Genomic DNA, 22196 nt, shown 5'->3' on the forward strand with positions numbered 1-22196 from the left:
GGTCTCGCTGAGTGCAACTCTTATGGAAAAAGGCTAACGATACTAGACATTCCATTCAACCGAGCTAACCTGCTGGTATATATGTGTGTCAGATTTCCAAGCGACAGATGCAGATTTCTTCAGGATATTCATCGACATTCATGATTTAATCGATAATAAATTGAAAGCATATACATACTTGACAACTCGAGCTTGCTCGAATTTAAGTCAAGTTTAAGTTCTTCGATTTAAACCTATGGTCTCAACCAACCAATTTTAGAGACCCGCTTGATCGTCCTTCGTTGTCTCGTTTTGATAACGATGCAGCGATTTTACTTTTAACTCTGAACATAAGAGTTTGGTTTTGCAGCGGGATAGCGACTCAATGCTTAAATCGGTGCTCAAAAATGTAATTGTAATTTATTTTACCTTCTTACGCTCTTCTAACGTACTATCAAATACAAAAGACACTAATCAAAGACAATAAAATTAGGACATAGACAATTTTACTACTTTTTACGAATCTGTTATATTCCTAACAAGGATGACAAGAAATGTTGAGGTTTTTATGATTCAAATAAAAGAACAATTTTAGTGTAAAAGATTTACTATATTGTTTTGTACAGATCACAAAATTCAAAACAATGTTGCCTCATTACACGCTTACCTTAAACGTTTTTGTTTTCATATATAAAAGTTAACACCATCTTACCTTTGAAAAATAAAAAACATAGGAATCTCTATAGATACTTATAAAAATATCAGTTTTGATCCAATTGACATATACATACATTCACATTTTTATGTTATTGCAAAATATTTCGTTGTAATCATAGAACTCTATGGGTCTATGACTTCACTTTACAGTGCAGCGCTAAACATATTAACGTATTTTTTTTACTTATGTTATATTGTCTTATATCAAGGCATACCTTGATATAAGACAATGATCAAAAATTTAAACTATATTTAATTAATTTATGTTTTAGACTTTTTTTTCTTTTTATTACTTTAGTCTTTGTGCTATAATCTCCAAAAGAAAAAAAATCGACGGAAGTTTAAAATAGCTAAAGCTTATATGAGATTATTAACAAGAATTGAGTTTCCTTGAATTTTCACTTCATGTTTTATTTTAATATTTTATAAATTAAAAATAAAATTTATATAAAGACTTCGTTATTATAAACAAAATATATACAAATTTTAATTTATAAAAGTTTAAACTGTTTTTCGTAATTTCTCCACAATTCCTCTGTTACTAAAACATTCGCCAAACATAACTAGACCACGCCATCTTGTCGCGAGACGTCACAACAGAGCAAGTGGGGGACAAAATAGCACAACTTTAATTTTTCATATTTTATGTATCTCGTAATTTTATACATTTTTTAATCATGTTGGTGCATGGCAACACTTGCTGCAGTCTAACGTTACAAACATGCAGATCAAATTCGCTTTTTTTATTAAAAAAAAAACAACCTCTTTATTATTTTTTTATCATAAATTTGATATTCGAAGGAAGAAGACAGCATCGAGAACAAACCACTCATCTGAGACACTATAGTAAAGGCCAATCCTATATATACGTAGAGAAAAATCGATGTTTATATTTTTATATAAATTCAACTTTTTTAAGTGTAATTTTGTCCCCAACCATCTCTATCGACTGTGGTAACGTCGATACGACAAAAAATAACAATCAAATTATTAATATGGTAAGAGGTGTCTTGAGGTACGTCTACACTATATATACAATACTTTAATCAATTACACTTAAAATTTAAGTACTATCACGTTCTTGCAGTTCTTTATGTACACTTGTTTATTTAATTTTATTTTCATTTTTTTTTTCATATAAAACAAACATTATTAATACATAAAACGAATTTAGTTTAAATAAACATCGCTTTATAAATCTCCTATGTGATATTTATAATTTTCTTCAAACATATTAAAAATTTAACCATAACAACCTAAAAATATAAAGAAATGTAAATTATCTAGGTAACTAATTAACTATGTACAGTTTAAAGATACATGTTACAAATTATTATTCACTCGTGCATTCCTTAGATCATACTTTATTTTTCACTTGAGAACTGCTTATAATTACTTACGTAACCTCAAATGACTAACACTTTGATCGGACTAAAACTATGTATTGCCACGTCGAAAATATAAGGCAACATCACTTTATTACACATTAAGGATGGTAACACCACAATACTTCAAGGTTATCATCATTGAGAATATTGTTCTCAACATTTAAAATAATATAATATTGTATAATTCAAATAACTAATACCATGAAATAATGAGTTTTTAAAGAGTTTTTGTATCATATCACACTTGTCGCTTATATTTTTATAATAATAATCATGTATTACACAAGGTCTATATGTATAATCATTTATACGCAATCATCCAAAATTGTAGTTAAATTATTGAGGTTTATCATACTGGGCCAAAACAAGAAACGGTCGTATTTTAAAAAAAAGAGTATTATTAATTCAATAGAATAACGTTATAAATCTTTTATTTATTTACCAAATAAAATGTGCTTAATCCAAAACCATTTTTTTATTGATTTTTAAAATTTAAATTACTAGCTAATAATGGGCTTGCGTTATAATGTCTTTCGGAACGAATTTAAATAAATTCGCCCGTCAGTTATTGTACTTCGATAGTACACCACAATCCTTTACCAAATGTCAAAAATTAAAGCTCAAGGTAACAACTACCATTTTGAAAGTAGTCAATTTTAAACGATTTTAGTAATAAAAGCACCTATTAATAGAAAAATATATATTTTAATTTAGTAAAAGTATAGTAATAATAAAGCTATTGTTGGAAGTAAAGTGTGATATCATACTCCCACTACGAAATCATAACTGTGACGTAATATAAAACATCCAATGTATCAGTTTAAAAATCGGCACAACCATATTATTTCGACAGATTACAACTAATCCAAACAATAATCTTTACATCTTCATGAAATCAGATCTCTATTAGAGAATCATATGAAATGTTATTATTCGAGATATTTCATTCATACAAAAATCCAATAAAATATTACGAGGTCACAATATTTAAAAAACAAATGATATACTAATACTTGGGCATCACCTGCTATCACCCTTAAAATATAAACCTAAAACAATTTATCTGTTAATTTATTATTTTAAATTAGGAATTTTGTCATTTCTAAAATTAAAACAGGTGGACCCGTATTTAAAAAAAAAATCCTAATGTCTTCTTGTCTATGATGCAACCTGTCCCATAATTATATGTGACAGACAAACTGGTTACCAGAAATATAACAAGTGTAGAACCTAATTTAAACTCCGCTTCATACATTTAGTCAAGCAAACTTTCAGTTGGTCCTGCCACATGATCTCTAAATATAACAGGGCTTTTACATACAATAACAATATCTTATTTACTTGTACTCATCATCAGCTTCAAAATCACCCACTTCTTCCTCGGGTTCCGGCTGCTGTTGTTGTTGGACTAGTGCTAGAGGTCCTTTTTTGTAGGCGGTCATTTCCTTAAAACAAAAATATATAAAATTATAGCTGTTTCACCATTAACTACTAAATAATAGTAATTATTACTGATCTTGATAAAGACCGAAACACCATATTTTTAAAGTGTTTTTAAGTGACTTGAAAATGAGGAGGTTATCTTGATTGATGAATTTATGTTTTTTTTTTTTTATAAAACCTTATTCTATGATATATCTTCCATTTGATCTCAATTACATTTCAAGAAGTAAGTTACTCTTTTCGTTGTCAATTTATATTCTATTTTATATATCAGTATCTTTTTCTATCTAATGAAATTTACCCAATTTTCCTAGTGATATCATTTTGTATACTTATGAGATATCTGCAACAACTTCTCACTGATAAATGTACACAAGGGAAGCACTGTTAATTAGCACATAATAGATACCTGAGAGGTTCAACTTGAAATACATATAATATATAAACTATTGACATGATTTTAATTGATACTCAATATAGTATATTTTTTTATCATTAGTATCTATGATTACAATTGTATGTCTAATTTTGTATCAAGTTTGTTGAAGGTACCTGCGGAGACTAATGGAGCTAACTTCACTGTTTAAACATGTTGCGATAGTTACTTACCCTGTCATACCTCGCCTTGTCCTGCTCGCTGAGCGCTTCATACTTGGACTTGGTGTCAGGGTCTGCAGCCGCCCAGCGTTTGCCGAGCTCTTTGGCGATGTCTCCCATCGTGTATTCCGGATTGTTGGCTTTCACTTTTGAACGTTCATGGTTACAGAACCAGAAGAACGCTGACCTGTTGATTTTTATGAATAATTAAAAAACTACTCATTATAATATTGTCTGTAACTCTTTCATTTTTACGATAAAATCCCAGAAAACGCTTCAACTGCCTCTGTTGTTAAATAAATTTATGCATATTTGTTTTTCTTCAGATACCCTTTGTAAATTACTTGAATAGAACCTCCTGGCTCTATTCAAGTAGTTTGCAACCAGTTAAACAGTCTGAGAAATTATGTGTAATTATAAAACATAATGAAAATAAAACCCAGGTTTTTCAGGTATTTTCTGGTTGAAGTCGGTAGCAATTTTTTTTTCCTTTGACTCAATATCAAGTGTACTGCTTCAGCATCGATTTTAATTTTTATGTGATGGTTTTGGTATACATAAATAATCGTTTATCCAAGTACAAACAATGTATATCTTTATTTCTGAATATTCAATTATTTTTACTGGGAACATAATTCTAAAGTTTCCTATTTCCTATGTAAAATATGAAAAAAACACGACCATAACTCACAGCGATCGTTTGGGCGCGTTGGGGTCCTTGACCTGCGCCCGCTTGCGCCCGCGCACCTTCACGTCCTTGGGCGGCACGTAGTTCTGCATCTGCAGGTCGTACCGCTTCTTGTCTTGTTCCGCCATCTCATGGAACCTCTGCTTTTCCTTCTCTGACATTGTCTGAGAGAATCCAATTTATTTAGATGAATAAAGGTGATTCAAAAGTTATGATAATAATTACGGTACACATAAGTTAGTGTTGAAGTTATATTTATTTTAAAAATCCGCTTAAACGCTACTAGGCGCCAAGTTTTATAGTCCGTAAAACTACATCACAAAGCCCTACTACCAAGTAAAATACTACAAGAAATACAATTTCAAAGATGACAAACAACGTCTACATATGATTATTCCGATTAACTAGTTAAAATCTACATACTTTATAAAGATATATATATAATTTTATATATAACATTTATAAAAAATATAAAAGTATTATTTCTAAGTCTAAATTGCAAAAAAAATCTCTTTATGTTGTTTTTTAAAGTATAGTATAAAACTTAAAAAAGTGTAAATAAAAAAGTATAATTGATTTATTAACATAGTTTTTAATTTCGTAAACGCATCAAAGTAAATGACCAATAGCTAACTTTTATATTATAGAAGTATGCATTGATTTTTTTCTTTATTATGGGAATTTAATAGCATACACTATTAGATATTTTTAGAATAGAAATATATAATCATTTATTACACAAGTGCTAAAACTCTATCTATTTAAATATTCTCTAAAGGTAGATTTTATTATGTTGTAAAAATTGTTATTGCTAACGTCCAAAAAGGCTGTTGTAATTTTAGTAAACATTTGGCGTTTGAGCTGCTATGAATAATCTTTAATTTCAAGCCTTGAAAACCCCCTAAAAAATGGCCGTCCCAAAATGCCTCTACACATATTATCACCTCACTATAGCCTTTAAATTTTTGTCACTGTTATTAGGAATAATTAGGTCTATGGACTCGGATGACAGCTATGGCAACTTAACATTTTTTACAAAAGCATTATCTTGGTAAGACACGCCTTTTAATTAATATTTTACTCTATCCAAAAAAGTAAACAATATTGACACTGAATTTACTCAATATAAAACTGTTCATGATCTAGAATAATCTATGGTATTAATTATGGATTCGTAAAAATGGCGTTATGAATTTCGACGAAGTTGTAAAATGAACGTGGATATAAGTAATTAAGTTAAAACTTCGTTGTATAAATATATATATTATAAAGGCAATAATCAAGTACTGATTATAGTGCTTAATACAGCAGAGCTATTAAATCACTTGGAATGTAAATACTCCTTCGATTGGAGTGTTTTGGTATCGTATCGTTTCTTATTTCTAGCTCAGTTATCACTACCTGCTTTTTTGTCTAAAAAGTATTTACGCAGATTTAAGTGTTTAATAATTTAAAAAAAAAAAAAACAATAATACTTCATCGTTACTCACATTCCACCTCTCAGCACATTTCTTAGAGAACGCGGCAAAAATAACGTTCTCTTCGGGATGTTTCTTCTTATGCTCTTCGCGGCAGGTCTGCACGAAGAAGGCGTAGGCGGTCATCCGGCCGCGCGGCTTGTTGTTCGCCCGCGCCCGAGGCATCCTACCCTTGTTGGTGGCTTGAGCTAACAGAGCCTGCTGTTGCGCTTGTTGCTGTAATTCCTACAACAATTTTGATTATTTAAATATCTTTTTATATAAATTTAATGACTAGCGTGTCACTTTATTAAAACGTAATGAAAAATGACTATTAATATTAACACGGAAAATAATGAATAAAACTTTAAATTAGATAAAAATTGAAACTTTAATGTATTCATGCTCACCTGCAAGGTAGCAGATTGCCTCTGAAGTGCAGCCTGAATTTGTTGTTGCTGAGCCACTTGTATTTGTTCCTGCAGACTTTGCTGCTGTTGTTGCAATGATTGAGCCACTTGTTGCTGCAGTGCTGCCTGCGCTTGCACAATTGCCTGAGCCTGTGCTTGACTCACTTGTAATTGCAAACTTTGTTGATTGTTCTGTTGGTCGACCTGTTGCTGCTGCTGCTGCTGTTGCTGTTGTTGCTGCAGCATTTGTTGTAAAGTTTGCTGTTGATTTTGTTGTTGTTGTTGTAGAGACTGTTGTAAATTTTGATTTTGCTGCTGTAAGGCTTGCTGCAAGCTTTGCTGTTGCTGCTGCTGTTGTTGCAGCTGTTGTTGTAATTGATTTTGTTGGATTTGATGTTGCTCTTGAGCTTGTTGTTGTAAAGCTTGTTGATGATTTTGTTGAATACCGTTGGCTTGCTGGTTGCTTTGATCAGAATCAGGACTTGATTGATTTTGCCCCTAAAATAAAAAAAAATAACTTAGCAATTCAAAGAGGCATAATCAAAATTACTTTTACATTTAAATACTCTAAATTTATTTAATTGACATTAATAAATATATATATATATTATAGATTTATATTAAAGAAAAGTACTTTCAATACTGGTTTTAAGGAAGAAATAATTTTTATATTTTCCCCTTCAGTCAAGCATATAGTAAAGTGGATTGATATGACAAAAACATCTATCTAATCATCACTAAGCTTAAACCTTGGAGCTATTGGTATATTTTGAATGAATAGCCCTATAATAATAGTTATACTATAAATATAAATTTATATATTCCCCTAGCTCTACTCGTTAAACACAGTCATTATCATTTTCATTCTAATATATACAATGTCATGTATTCATTTTTCTTAAAAAAACATTTAAAAATAACATTATCTTTACCACAAAATATCAAAATGGCTGTGGACAACCACATTATTTTATCAGAAAATTTATTGTAGTAATAACACTTCAATTACTTATTTATAACTGATCAACAAATATAATTTAATTATAAATAAATATAGCAAGTCATTAAATTCTGTAAATAAATATACATATATAAAATAATCTGTTATACATATAATATAATATAACAACATTTAATTTCAATTAGAAACAAAAATGAGGTGAAATATTAACTATTCTTGATTTATATTAATAAGTTAACATTTAATAACATTTAATAACTCAGTATATGATCCATAATTTTATATAGATTTAAATATGCTTTATACATTTTTTAAAGTACAACAGTGACTAGCGAATGAGCCACATAAAGTTACGTGGTGGCCCACAGACATAAGCGCTGTTAGAAATATTAACTACTGTTTACGTCGCCAATGCCCCAGCAACCCTGGAAACTAAGTTGTTGTGTCTGTAATTACATATTATTGTTGTTTAAGGGCAGTGTGCACCTACTAAATACATAGCCTAAGGGGCTGTCTTATTACGACCCAATCAAAAGGAAACTTTAAAATAGAGTTGAGTAGGTTTTATGATAATAGCCTTATATACAAATATATAACACAATAATAATTTACATAAAAAATTATTACATTTAAAATAGATTTACTCATTTAAGAAAATAGTTCTGTATTAAAATTATCTATAATTTACTTATTATTATTATGACCCCAACTCAATGAATGCCCTTAAAAAACTTCTTACCACTGAGATCTAATCTCATTATTTTATAGAAGTTAGTTCGTTTTCTTTTTATTGTATTTTTTTTTTTCAATTTTTTTATAAAACTTATAAATTATTTTATTATATTTTGGTTTGAAATGTTGTTTTTACTACTATATCAATTCAGAGGCCCAAAAAAATGTCCTTGTGACTGAAATGTGTTCACCAGTCTGCGTATCTAGCTTAAATATAGCAAGTCAAAAACTACCGTCACTATCATGATTTGTGACTATGCATCACTGTTCTTTATATTATTATGATAAATTGAAAAATATGATGTGATGTGATTATTTATAAAAAGAATATTTTTAATGGTATCATTACTGATGATTCTGTTGGCATTTGATATTACTGCTATAGATTTCTCAAGAGTTTTTCTCTTAGTCTTATTCTTGTCAAATTAGTTCACTAAGTAATGCAGAAGACTGGTTAAATTAAACTTACTATTTTATAATATATTTGAAAAAATGAGTTCTCGTTTTCGTCTGTTAAAAAATCTACATCAATGCAAATATATGACTGTTGTTTTATTATTAATATTAAATTAAAAAAATATGTTACACATCATGACATAGTAATATTGTGACTTTTTTATTATGATGTACTCGATAACTTTATTGCATTGCTGTTGTGTGCATTTAAAATCCTACATTTAAAAATTGGTATTACATGGAAAATCTCTTATATATTTCACCTAGATAAATAAAAATAAATAAAAAGTTTATTGCACTCAATTTCAAAAATAACTAAGTTTTATAAAAAATATAACATAAAATTGCATATATTCATTTCACTAATAGTACATTATTGAAAGTATCATCTGTAAGTACCATGTAATTGTATATAATTAATAATAAAAAACTATCCAAAAATATGATTTTTGTTAAATGGTTAAATTATTTAATGTGATAATTTCAAATATAATTTATTTTTTGTTACTATAATGTGCAGTTATTATGTTTATATCTAATAAACTTATGTAATTTGAGTAGTTGATATGTTATATAACACTTCACAGCTAAAAAAAATTTTAACTCTAGTTACTCTTAGAGCTAAATGTCTTAAAATCTGAATAGATATTGATAAGTATTAAATAGTTTGAAATGACAACTTAATATTTTATCGATAGTTTATGGAATAATGCTAATCCTTTGTTATTCGTAAATATGTTTGGTTGAATTTAAAAGATAATTTGTCAGGACGGATTGCAGAACTATAAAATCTCTAATGCTAAACTTAGTTATTATGTCTTATTAATCTATATTATAAAGTTAAGATTATACACATAATCTTAACATTTATAATAATAAACACTATACTACTTTATGAATTATCTCACCGGCATTTTCTCACGGCTAATAACAAACAAATATCAAAAAAAAAAAATTACTACAACCTCAGACACAATTTATAAAAGTGTTTTTTGTTTATTATTAGATTCATCTATGTGAAATTAAATTGAATGTTTACTACATTAAATTTATATATTGATTCAAAAAAAAATATCATTCTTTTTATTTCGAATTGGTATGTTACAATGCAAAATACTCGAAATTAATAAATAGGTATAAATGTCATTTTTGACAGAAATTGTAAAAAGTGGATGGGAATTGAGAGGAATTCTTTTATATTCACTAAATTTCCACATTTTAAAATTGGAAAAAACAATTTTCTGCTTTTAATAAACATATAACGCAGAACATTTTATTTTTATAAAATTTAGAATTTATAATTAGAAATATCATAAATACGCGCTGTTTTTTTTTAAATATTTTTAAAACAGCCATAGACAAAGAAAAAAACTATTCTCCAAAAAGTATGCTGCACCATTAGTGATTAATGACAAAATGTACATGCTTTTTGTTTATGTTATTTTAAATACGTTGTTATAGTATTGTTGTGTTTATCAATTTTTTTTATGTGTGACGACTTTCGTAGCTATTGAACCATGTGTTATTAATTACTAAATATAATAAACTTCATAATATACCGTAGGCGAAGAAGTCTGTTGGGAATCTACCGATCCCGAAGCGTACCACCAAGGTTGTTGGGGAGATTCTTCCCTATTATTGGTACCAGTCATTAAACGATAGTCAAAACCTGGGGACGATGTACTATCGCCACCAGTGTTTGAAAAACCGCCCGTCATTTTGTATGAATATAATTGATGAGTGACAGTAGCTGTACTTCTAGCAATTTCTTCATTTAATTGTTGTTGGTGCTGTAATTCACCAGAGCCACCCGGCCACCACGAGGCATCGTCGCGCGCACCCCAAGCGCCCCCCGTTGCGCCCCGTTCCCCCATATCACAATCGCCGCTTTCGGCTAACCAGTTTCTTTATTCCGCTTCAGCTGCCTTAAATTATTCTTTGTTTTGTAATGTTTTTGAAACCATATCCTTTGTAATAATTAGTTGTAACGAGATAAAGCTTTTGCTTTATTGTCTTTTCTTAGCTCTTGTAATGCTGTTTTTAATGAAACACTTATGTATTCGACACAAAATCCGTTTTCATCACAAAAAACCTATTTCTTTATAAGTTATAATTCATCTTGTTTCGAATTATAATATGTAACTATTGAAAACACTTTAAGTTCACTGAATTAAAAAGCTGCCGGCTCAAAAGTTTCACTCCACGCGCGTACGTTTTGTCTTCGTTCGTATTTAAGTCAATACATTTGGCAACGTCGCATAGTAGGACGCTAAACAAGTGCACAGTGGTGCCCTCAACGCGCAGCGGACGTTTTGGAAACTTAAGCGAAGAGAGACCGAACTTGCACGAAGTGGCAACAAGCTCGTCCAGCAACCGGTCAATAAGGCGATTAGCGCTGCTTCGTACTCTCTCCATACGTCCATACCAAAATTATTTTGATGTTATAAAAACATTAGTTTTATATTTCAATGTATTATGAAAACAACGGATTTTGGCTGTTTTCAAATATAATAAAATATTTTTTTTAGCATATATTATGCTGGCTTAATTAAACGCTTACTAAATCATATAAACAATTTACAAGCTTAATGTCCCACAAATATTAAATACAAAATTAAAATTGATAAAGAACCTAGTTAATTTTGAATAATGTTAAAAGAAACAAGCGCAAGTACGTGACTTTCATAAAAAAAAAACAGTAAAATGTTATTGTTTATGTTATACATCAAATTAACCTCTTTAAATATTAGCGGTTAAGTAATTATGTACTTTTTATATAACATTAAATTACTTACTAATTAACATGATAAGAATATTGTGAGAAACGATATTATAATCAATAGTTAAGTACAAATATATATATTTTAAAAGCATACACTTCTATTCATAATTATGATATAATACTCGTACCGATTTCGTACGGTAACATAACTAAAATAAATACTGCACAAATAGTATTGAGAAATCTATTCGTATATAAGATATAAACATTTTGTCATTCTGTAGGTACGTACTAATGTACTTTTTACCGAACGTCCCGATTCTTTTTGTTCTCATCTGTTCATACACAAATATCTCGTATCTTTAAACCTGCTGGGTCGGTATTAACGGCATTTAAGTATTTAACTCCGTGTTTAAAATTATTACGGTTTTTTTTATAAGGATAAATCTAATTATAGTTTCTATTACTTTAGAAGAAAATCTAGTTTATCGAGACTTATTATTATATTATTGTTTACACGCATTTTCGGATTTTCTATAGAAATTTTTCTTCCAAAAAGTTTCATGCTATTTATTATTTAATTGAATTTATAAATAATCGGTAGAAATCGGTATTTTTGCGTTAATGTATAGCACAATCGGATTATTCAAAATAATGGCTTAAATTGCAAACTCTCAACAGGAATTCCATTAGCCTTATAACCTTACAGGAGATAAAGTAGAGACTAAAGCACTACTAGATTAAAATTGTAAACTATTTTCGCCATTGTGTTAACCACCATTTTTTTTATTTGAAACAGCATTTGCCCGGGATTATATTATTTTAATGCGTCTTGCTTGAGTTTGCACTTGTTTGCGTGTGGAGTGGATATTCTTTTAATTCGTTAAATACGAATTGCTTTTGCTTGATTATAAATTATATCTATCGATACGGACATACCCCATACAGCAACAAATAAAAAAAATAAAGGTGGAATTTGCTTAATAAAATACAACTTTTGCCCAAAAATGGTAAGTATTGGAGTTGTTGTAAATATAATTTTTACAACATTATTTATTACGATTATACAAAATTTCGCCGATAAAAAGTCAGTAAATAATCAAACCATAAAAAGCAGTCTTATTTTTAAGAATTTACCCCAGGTGTCAGAACCAAACCTTTAAAATAGCTAGATGAACCACATATCTTTGAAATATTGTACGCAATATTTAATCAACGGGTGATATTTTTCAATCATCATACTAATATTATGATAGTATGTCTTTAAATTCACGCAAAATCCTTTATGTAGTAAAATTACAAATAAAGATCGTCTAGAGTTTTGAAACAGACAGAGGCACATTGAGATTATGCTTTTTTAGAAAAAATAGCATAAAATATCAAAGTATTCGGAGATAAAATTGACAATCGCGTTTATAGTTTTTGGCGGCGTTTTCCCAGAAAACGCTGCCAAAAACTATAAGAGACAGACGAAAACTTTCAATGGAAAAATTGTAGATATCCAAAATGTCTAAAGAAAAACGACAACTCGTAGTTACTTTACTTTTTTTAAATGATAGTTATCACATTGTTTCGAGTTTCTTACTTTTAAATAAAAAAAAATTATTTTTTATTTAAAGTTTTGGAGTTATTACAAAATATTGGAAATACAAAAAACCGGCCAAGTGCGTGTCGGACTCGCGCACGAAGGGTTCTGTACTATTCTATAAAAACGGCAAATAAGTCATGTCTGTAGTATGGGAGGCCCGACCTAAATATTTATTTTTAGGATTAAATAAATATTTAATTTAATATATTTTATTCTATTTGGGTACGGAATCCTAAAAAATAACGTGAGAGCGGTATAATATACTATTACATTACAGGCGTATAGATTGCTTGGTTTTATACTGATTGTGCGAGTATATATCACGGTGTATATCATTAAAATATTATGGGATTGCTATATTTATTCCTATCTATCTCTATAAAAAACTAGGATAACTCTGGTAACAAAAAAACATATTTTCCTCTCTCCCCTCTGATCAAATCTACCGTATAATCCAGCGAGAAAATATAGATCCTAAAGGAATACCGAGATGATTATTTTATGTCATATTTTTATTAAATAAAAAGTAAGAAGGCTCAGTATTGTATTTTTTTAACAATAAGTTGTATTTTGGTTATCAATTGCCGTTATTGCGAAATATATACGAATATTTATTCGTTAAAAATATTACGGTACCATGAATTCGGCGAGTAACATGCTTCATAATATTTAGCTTTTTGTATCATTACTTATAACAATATATTAATAGAAAAAAAAAACAATGTATGGTATAATTGAACGAATGAAATGTATTATAAACCATTACATTTAACATAATATAATATCCAGAGTCTAATGTAACGTAAAATCTTATAAAGTATGATGTTTTTTGAAGTGTTGAAAGGAAATTCGCAGTTTTCGAGAAAAATAGGAAAAACTAACGTTACCTCGCAATGCGTAAACGTGTAAAATGTAAGATGATATAACTGTTAGAGTAGTACAATACATTTATTTTGTTTAAGAATTGACAAGGATGAAAGATATCGGATTCTGTGAAATTAGTCAAAAAGCGTCGTCCAACGTCAAATGTTTACTTTATTTCATAATAAGATCATTGTGTTTCCATTATAGCTAGTATTATTTATTTCGATGTTTTTTTTTACCTTGTCGTTATCGTTATCGTTCATATCATCATACAATTGCATAAAAACACTATGATTATTTGTAATTGTATGAGCAGCATTTCTCGCAGGCCATAGCGCTGGAGGTAGTTGCGAGAATTGCTGCTTTTTATAGGCCTTCTGCATTTTTAAAAAAATAATATACTTATTTAAAATACGTACGAGCTATGCTATTATAGTTTTTCCTAAAAAAAGGGTATTGCAGTTTGACACGAAAGGTTTTTTTGTGATAAGGGATAAAAAATAATACTTTGTTCCGTCTTTTTATGCCTCACGTAAAGTAAAGGTAAATAAAGTTTAATAATGCAAAGCTTTAACAAAAAAAAAATAAACAAATCTATTACTGTACTATAATGTCTATAATATATATATATATGTACAACTATAGGTGGCTTTTACCCGGTGTTAAGCTGTTCAAAATTTAGATTAATAAAAAATTCAAAACAAAACAATAAATAATGTGGAACTTTCAAATCTACAATATTTCATAACATAATTTTATGTATACAAGATATTAAACACAAAAACCGAAATTTAAGAATCAGTCAAGTTGTGTATCTATTATATGACGTAGATCTACACGATGTATTGCTATAGCTACTCACCAACTACTGATACCGAACTGTGGTCTGTGTTATGTATAGTGTCACTTTACTTCGGCACTCGGCAGCCATTTGCTTATAAAATTAGAATGTAATACTAAAAATACCATATAAACCACATCACTGAGCTAGCAAAATATTAATGATGTTCGTACTTTTTCGGATACAAATAACATTACTTTATCATTATAAAAAATAATAAAACTCACCGAGTATGTATTTATTATAAACGAGCACACGATTTCAGCGCTTATTACGTAGGGAACTTCGTGTTCGTTCGTACTTATAAACACACGACTGACAATGTCAGTGACAAAACGTTTTGATTGGTCGAAATTAAATTGCGCGCCTTGTGGTGGCCAATCACTAATTTTACATCGGCTTTATTTTTTGTTTATACTTACGTATAGCTACGCTGTCATACAATAGCATTCATTGCACACATCGAAGCATTCCATTATGAACCGTTTTTACAAAACAGTATGTATCATTTTTGAATGTGTGTGTGCAGCTATTACTTCAGCTATTGCGTTTAGTAATGTGACGGGAGCGGGACGTATACTCGAATGGCGATCGGTGGTAAATTTGTAATTTATGCTCAGTTGGATAAATTTAAATAGCAGATTTTTTAAACATTTCGTGAAATAAAGTTCTAGATGATTTTTATCGAAAAACATTAAAAGAACTAGTGTAAAATCTGTAATATCTCGTAAGCTTCTCTGAAGAAGCCATGAACATTACATTATTTGTGTAAAAGTGCAGTGATTGAGTAAACTCGGATTTTTCATGATCAGTACAATATAGCATTGTGATTATTGGATACTTTTGATATGTTATTAAGTGACTGTTCCGCCGAAATGTTCTGTGTTTTTACTTATCATAACCTCAATCTAGAGGCTTTGTGAATACGTCGAACTATATTGCATCGCCGAGTGCGAGGCTTCGCTTAAAACTTTAATTTACCTGTTATATATGATTCAACGCGAGTATCCAATGAACAACGGGTTTAGTACAGGAGAAGAAGATTCTAGAGGTAATTCAGACCAAATATGTTGCCTTGTGGATGACAGCGACCGATGTAGGCGACCTGCTGGCAACGCATCGTACAGCAAGCGCATACAGAAAACAGTCGTTCAAAGAAGACTCAAACTGAACATAGATCCTCAGGTAGGTTTAAGAACATTATTTCTATTATTTTCCATTTATATTTCTTTCATAAGCTTATGTCTAAGACAAGCTTTAAAAAACGAAAGTGTAAACAACTGCATATTTAAATTAATATTTTATTTTTTAGGCAAGGCACACATACATCTGTGATTATCATAAGACAATGATACAATGTGCAAGAACAAAGCAAAGGAGGCCTAAAGACTCAGAGGATGACAGTCATGAGGCAGAAATGGACTCCCCTGAAGTAGATTGGGTCCAATTGCAAGTAAATACTTTAAAGAGATATAAGAAACACTACAAAGTGCCGACAAAACCAGGATTTAATAAAAGTCAGTTAGCTGAAGTATGTATCTTATTGTTTATCTACTTATAACTAAACTTGTTCAATCATGTTCCATATTTAAATTTTACTTTTATTTTTCAGGCTATCCAGAAACACTTTAAATCCTTGCCAGTAAATGAAAAAGAAATTGTGACATACTTTATTTATATGGTGAAAACAAATGGCAATAAGCTAGACCAGAAAAATGGTATGAACTCAGACTCAGTGTAGTGATATGTGATTTTAATTTATAATGTGTAGTTTTTAATTTAGTAATAGAATATAGATCCATGATTTCTCTTAGATTTACAATCAACATTGAAAAGATTGTCATCTGAATATTGCATAGATTTAATAATGAAATAAAAATATATATAATAATAATTAACATATATTGTAGTAATAAACAGATAGCTAAGTCAATACCTACAAGATTTTTTTTTTAAACTAAAACATAATAAATGTATTTGTTTCAATACACAATTTATTATAATTCCAATTTTAAAAAAGAAAGATTATGTAAGAATGTTTATTTGAAGATGGCAATCCCAACAACACATGAAATTGTAACTTTATATATTTATATAACTGTCACAATCAAAACTTTTGTTATATAGAAGATTACTTATACAAAACAGAAAACATACATAGCCAGTGAGGCTAACTTTAAATTTGTATTTACCACTAATTCTTCTAATTTCCATATAGAAGGTGCAAATTATTATAATGAAATAGAACAACTCATTAAATATGTAATGAAGTATGCTTATCTTTTAAAAATTGCTGTTCTAGTAAATCTTCTATTCAAATATATGATTATATAAATGTATATCCTTTCTTGCTGCATATGAAACGTAAAATTGTTTTGTATATTATATGTAATTAAGACAATTTTATCAAGGATCCTCTATTTATTTTCATCTAGATAGGCAATATTTTTGTATTCTTTAACATTATTAATTATCGAATGTTATGATTGTTAATTGACAAGGGAGATGCAATGCTAAAAATGCTAATTACTATTAAGAGATTTTATTAGCAGTAAAATGTAACTTTTATTACATTTTATTTGACAAACTTGTGTCTGATTTTAGTCTTCTTCTGATTCCGATGATATTTCTATCCAGGACGAAGCACCCTTCTTCGCCTTTAATTCTGCCGTCTGTGGTAGTGATTGTACGACTGAAAGATATTATAAATATGTACATAATGCATAAAATATGATTTAATTAATAAATTATTATTTTTAGTGACACCTTATTAAATTTAAATGTAAATTTAATTTTTAAAACAACTCTTTGACTCATTTTTTGTTAGTACATTAAAAACATAGTTTTATAAAATATATTTGATACTGTAGTGATAGAGTGGGCATTTTTTAGAGTAGCAGATGATGAATGTGTTACCTGATGGTAAATGATTACCTTTTATCATGGAAATTAGCATTGAAAGCAATTAAAACCATTTCTTACACCATCAACGTAACATTAAGCCAATATTCTAGGGTCCCTCATGTCTGTAGTTACACTAGACCACTTGCCATTTAAACAAAAATAGCAATTCACAAAAATTAGATTTGATTTTAATTAGATTTAAATATAGTAATAATAATTATGTGCAATATTATTTAATTACACATTAATTATTTTTTCTTTTTATATCAAAATTCAATACTAGACTCGAATTAAATTACCTTCAAGCTAATCATAGTTTTTTGTCAATAATATATATATATAAAAGTGCATTACCGTCATATTTGCTGGGCTCCATGTTTATTTCAACATCCATAACGTCTGCTGTATCATTTTGTAACGTCTGTTCTTTGACATCAAAGTTCTTAAGGCATATGCTAAGATCTTTTCTGCTCAATGATTGCAAATGATTACTTGTTATGATGGCGCCAAAGTTAATTTTAGCCCTCTTCTGTCTAAAAAGTATTTGAAATTGGTTATAAAATTTAGTTATTTTAAATATTAATTTCATATAATATATATTAGTATCCTTTGCAAGTGCTAAGTGGGCATAGTATCATAAAGAGATTTCTTAAGAACTGATTGTGTGAAGCAATTCCAACATACACAATTATCAAATACATTTATTGGTTTAGACACTGGTGTGTATGGATATAGATAAATAATAATAAAGTTATATATAAATTAGCGCTTATTGGTGAAATCCAAAAAAAATAGTATAATTTCCAGTGCTAAAGTCCAGACATTGTCTAAAAGTATTTTCAATATTTGTTACTAAAATAATAATAAATTAGATTCACTAAAGACTGAACTAGAAATTAAATCATGTGATGATATAAAAACACTAATGTGTAATACGTATGTGTATGTCGCAGCCAACTGGTTAAACGCCACTTTACTAAACGCCGTTCAACCAGTGGTCTGAATGACATCAGCGAATTCATCTACCGTTCACAGAATAGGGTCATTTTGTTGACTCTCCTTTGTTTTTTATGAGATAAAGTGAAAAAAAGCCGACTAACCCTATTCGATCTTTGCCAAAAGCCTTAGAAATTGTTGATAAACAACCTTATTCTCAGGAGCGTCCCTATTCTATGAACGGAAGATGGCTCATGTCCTTTAAGCCGTTGGTTGAACGGTACCGCTTAGTAAAATGGCTAGGCATTTCATTGATTGGCTAATTTAACCAGGCTGCGACATAATATACATACATACTAATCATATATTAGTGATTTCAATAGTTTGTACATAAAGCCGAAAGTAACTCGTTAGATTCCGTATACGGTTGGACAGTTATTTAGCCTTATTAGTCAGTGATATCAACTAAGGCAAGTGACCTACTTGAATGAGACTTTAATTAACGCATTACATAAAAACCTTTGATAACTGTTAATTGTGGATTTTGTATACCCAAAGTAAATGATTGTTTCGGATTTATGTATGTGTGTGTGTGTGCTACAATTATATTCAAATATTAATTAGGCTATAAAAGTAATTAAATTTAAATCTGTCTGTGTAAAAATGTTAAATGGAATTAGTATCTTCACATTCATAGTTCACATTTAGTTTTATTAGTTACACAAAACAGAAATAGTAATTTCTATGCTTGTATGCAATTCTTCAGAAAGTAACTAACATGGATGGTGATATCTTCCTGACTAATATTGGCCACCGTCAATCTAAACGGAAACTTGTCAATTGCACAGGAGACATTATAATGCACAAGTAGTTTAAATTATGCAAATACAAGTGTACTTTCATTTCTCTCACTCTCATAAATCTGGGACTTAGAGTAGGATGGAGGCCCTAGAGCATCAAAAGAGTTAGTTTATGGGTGTTGTAAATATTATTTTACAAATAAATTTAGACAGAAAGTCAGGTTTTTCAAAAATATATTTACTGATGACCGAGATACAAGACCAAAAGCTTTTCATGTTATTCAGAGCACAAGAGTATATATACTGGCTACTTCACTGTTAATTATATGGTATTAATAGTTTGGTGGCTTAAACAACCGTTGATTATGGGTGGATTAAATGATAGAACAGCAGAATAAAGGTTAATGAGTTTTAAAATCTGTTAAACCCAGTCCCAGTCAGATTCCTATTATATTAAACTATGACAGCATATTATTACAGTATATTACTGATTCCTCACCTTAAATTATCATCATCTATAATTGTCTTCTTAATCAAATCAACAATACTCTTACACTTATCTGCGGCACTGAGTGTAGCTCTATGCACAATGTTTGTATTATATATTGCAGCTCCACTGAGGTTTAATAAACAAAGTTCCTTGTATTGATTCATGCCAACCACAAGTAGTCCTCCATTTATATTTCCCTCCTCTGAATTACTTGTACACACAGATTCTTCAATGAAACTTGGATCTGATATAAGAATGCTGAAAGTATAAAAAAACTTTTGTCAATTTTTGTATAAATAAAATTTTCATTGGCTTAAAGCCCTTACTTTATAAGATGCATAATTCATTTTAAAAGCTTTAATTTCCTTTTGACAAAAAATAGTAAAGAACAAAGGTTTTCACCTTAAAAGATTATAGATTACATTGTTGTGGAACAATATCTTACTTCGCAATTTAAAGAAATAAAACTCATAAAAAGTAACAGCAATCTAAAGAAACTTTCCAAAAGTAAAATTTTCATTTGGAATACATACTTACTTATTACTGAATATAGCAAAAGTTGAACACACTGGGTAGTGATATAACACAGTTGGTATTGGATCCTTTTCTGCTAATGTGTGAATTATGACATTTTCCCCACTTCGGGTTACATCTGGACGCTTGAAGTGGGCTAATGAAGCTAATGTAGCTATACTCGCACATTCTATGAGGTTCCCGTCATGATTTAATACTTTTATATCAACTCTTAATGACCAAACCTATAAAAAATTTTTTTAATCTTTATTTGATTTAAAAAAAAAGTATTTTATATTTTATTTATGGTAGGGTTTTGTGCAAGTCTGTTTGAGTAGGTACCACTTAGTTAACAAATATTCTACTACCAATATTTAGTATTATTGTGTTCAGGTTTGAAGGGTGAGTGACCCATTGTAACTACAGGTACAAGGGATATAACATCCTAGTTCCCATGGTTGGCGGCTCATTCCTCATAATATGAGTAATGATTAATATTTCTTGCAGTACCAATGTCCAGCAGCAGTAGTAACATATTACCATCAGGTGGCCCTACTGACAGTCCATCTAGCAAATACATTAAAAAAAACCATAATAGTTAGTGTATAACTATAAAGGTTTTTTTCTATGTATAATATGGTTGAATTTGATTTACCTTCTCTTCAACAACTATGCATAGTGATTCAAGATCAATACATTTTGAATCTTTGTAGCATTTCTCTAATAATCTGTTGAGATAAACCGTGAGGTCTGTTTGACGATTGGCTTCAAACTGTGGTGCTGCCATTGGGCTAATTTCAACATTTATATATAAAATGCCTTCATTAGGTCTTATTTGTTTTGGCTGAACAACTTCACATGATACTTGTGCTAATATTCTGTAGAATAAAAATACATACGCATTAAAGACTACTTTATCCCTATATCGTAATAATGTACCTTTAATATGATTCAGATATTATTCATTGATAACAGAAGTAATTTATCGTGAAGTACGTTTCTATACAACAATTTTAATATTAAACTATACAATAACAAAAAAATCTATTTACCTGGTTTCTCCCAGTGAGACGATACAGCTACCATATCCAGAACCAAATGTTATACTCAGTTTCCGACTATCATTGTAGTTTCTGCCGTCTAATCGCTAAAAAATTAAATTATGAGCAAGTGTTTGATGAAATTAAATAATATGTCGAATTTTCGCGCCTTACATGTCCTTCTGATATAATCTTTTGTATAAAACTTTTTTCGCAATTTGATAAAAATGCTTCCTTCATTTTATAATAATTATTAATTATTAAAATAAGTTATTGTTTTATAAAAGCACAACTTTAAGGTTATAAATATTTGATATTTAAAACTTGGGTTTTGACGTTTACGTTTAGTAAGTTTAAAAAGTGATGTAGCTTGTAGGAAATAGGAATGGCGGATTATATTCGATTATCATAATTTTAGTCGAATAACAGAAATATTTTATCATTAAACTTTTACTTAATTAATACAATTACATCAAAATAAAATATAAACAAACATACTGTTTCACTTTATTTTATTTTTTCATAAAATAACTTATACCGAAATTATTTTTGAAAATTGAGTAAGGTACATTTTTTATTGTAAGTATGCAATATCTTTAAGTAAAAAAATAATATAATGGAATCCTGACTATACTGAAAAAAACAAGATTTTCACAAAATCATCTGGATA

At 29.3% G+C, this 22196-nt stretch overlaps 3 protein-coding genes across 4 annotated transcripts; 1 reads left to right on the plus strand and 2 right to left on the minus strand.

Moving 5' to 3' along the window:
- Window positions 1-583: 583 nt before the first annotated feature.
- Window positions 584-15152, minus strand: LOC125077732 (high mobility group protein DSP1). Of its 2 annotated transcripts, none has more exons than XM_047689751.1 (6): window positions 15071-15152; window positions 6680-7177; window positions 6303-6515; window positions 4816-4976; window positions 4137-4311; window positions 584-3529 (listed from the first exon to the last, which is right to left on the minus strand). In XM_047689751.1, exons 2-6 carry the CDS (start codon window positions 6923-6925, stop codon window positions 3422-3424), a joined length of 903 nt encoding a protein of 300 aa, XP_047545707.1. In that variant the 5' UTR covers window positions 6926-7177; window positions 15071-15152; the 3' UTR covers window positions 584-3421. The 2 variants fall into 2 exon arrangements, with proteins under 2 accessions (XP_047545707.1, XP_047545706.1); XM_047689750.1 differs by lacking the exon at window positions 15071-15152 and adding an exon at window positions 10388-11062.
- Window positions 15153-15382: 230 nt separating this feature from the next.
- Window positions 15383-17286, plus strand: LOC125077744 (histone deacetylase complex subunit SAP30 homolog). The gene is made up of 3 exons (XM_047689787.1): window positions 15383-16028; window positions 16156-16374; window positions 16456-17286. The coding sequence occupies exons 1-3, from the start codon at window positions 15834-15836 to the stop codon at window positions 16582-16584; spliced, it is 543 nt and encodes a 180-aa protein (XP_047545743.1). The 5' UTR covers window positions 15383-15833; the 3' UTR covers window positions 16585-17286.
- An 84-nt stretch (window positions 17287-17370) lies between these two features.
- Window positions 17371-21862, minus strand: LOC125077737 (exosome complex component RRP45). Its single transcript, XM_047689760.1, has 7 exons — window positions 21701-21862; window positions 21539-21633; window positions 21142-21364; window positions 20511-20731; window positions 19983-20231; window positions 18102-18280; window positions 17371-17535 (listed from the first exon to the last, which is right to left on the minus strand). Exons 1-7 carry the CDS (start codon window positions 21764-21766, stop codon window positions 17444-17446), a joined length of 1125 nt encoding a protein of 374 aa, XP_047545716.1. The 5' UTR covers window positions 21767-21862; the 3' UTR covers window positions 17371-17443.
- Window positions 21863-22196: the final 334 nt, after the last annotated feature.

Source organism: Vanessa atalanta, chromosome 4, assembly GCF_905147765.1.
Source record: "Vanessa atalanta chromosome 4, ilVanAtal1.2, whole genome shotgun sequence".
In the NCBI taxonomy this organism is placed as follows: domain Eukaryota; kingdom Metazoa; phylum Arthropoda; class Insecta; order Lepidoptera; family Nymphalidae; genus Vanessa; species Vanessa atalanta.

What these genes read in the sequence shown, in the direction of transcription:
- LOC125077744 (XM_047689787.1), top strand. Translation starts at nt 15,834, where the DNA reads ATGATTCAACGCGAGTATCCAATGAACAACGGGTTTAGTACAGGAGAA. An exon ending in AACTGAACATAGATCCTCAG is followed by an intron (nt 16,029 to 16,155) that starts GTAGGTTTAAGA and finishes TTTATTTTTTAG; the next exon opens with GCAAGGCACACATACATCTG. An exon ending in ATAAAAGTCAGTTAGCTGAA is followed by an intron (nt 16,375 to 16,455) that starts GTATGTATCTTA and finishes TTTATTTTTCAG; the next exon opens with GCTATCCAGAAACACTTTAA.
- LOC125077737 (XM_047689760.1), bottom strand. Translation starts at nt 21,766, where the DNA reads ATGAAGGAAGCATTTTTATCAAATTGCGAAAAAAGTTTTATACAAAAG. An exon ending in AGATTATATCAGAAGGACAT is followed by an intron (nt 21,634 to 21,700) that starts GTAAGGCGCGAA and finishes TTAATTTTTTAG; the next exon opens with CGATTAGACGGCAGAAACTA. An exon ending in GTCTCACTGGGAGAAACCAG is followed by an intron (nt 21,365 to 21,538) that starts GTAAATAGATTT and finishes TTTATTCTACAG; the next exon opens with AATATTAGCACAAGTATCAT.
- LOC125077732 (XM_047689750.1), bottom strand. Translation starts at nt 10,702, where the DNA reads ATGGGGGAACGGGGCGCAACGGGGGGCGCTTGGGGTGCGCGCGACGAT. An exon ending in AACAGACTTCTTCGCCTACG is followed by an intron (nt 7,178 to 10,387) that starts GTATATTATGAA and finishes TTTTTATTTTAG; the next exon opens with GGGCAAAATCAATCAAGTCC. An exon ending in AACGCGCCCAAACGATCGCT is followed by an intron (nt 4,312 to 4,815) that starts GTGAGTTATGGT and finishes AAAAATCAACAG; the next exon opens with GTCAGCGTTCTTCTGGTTCT.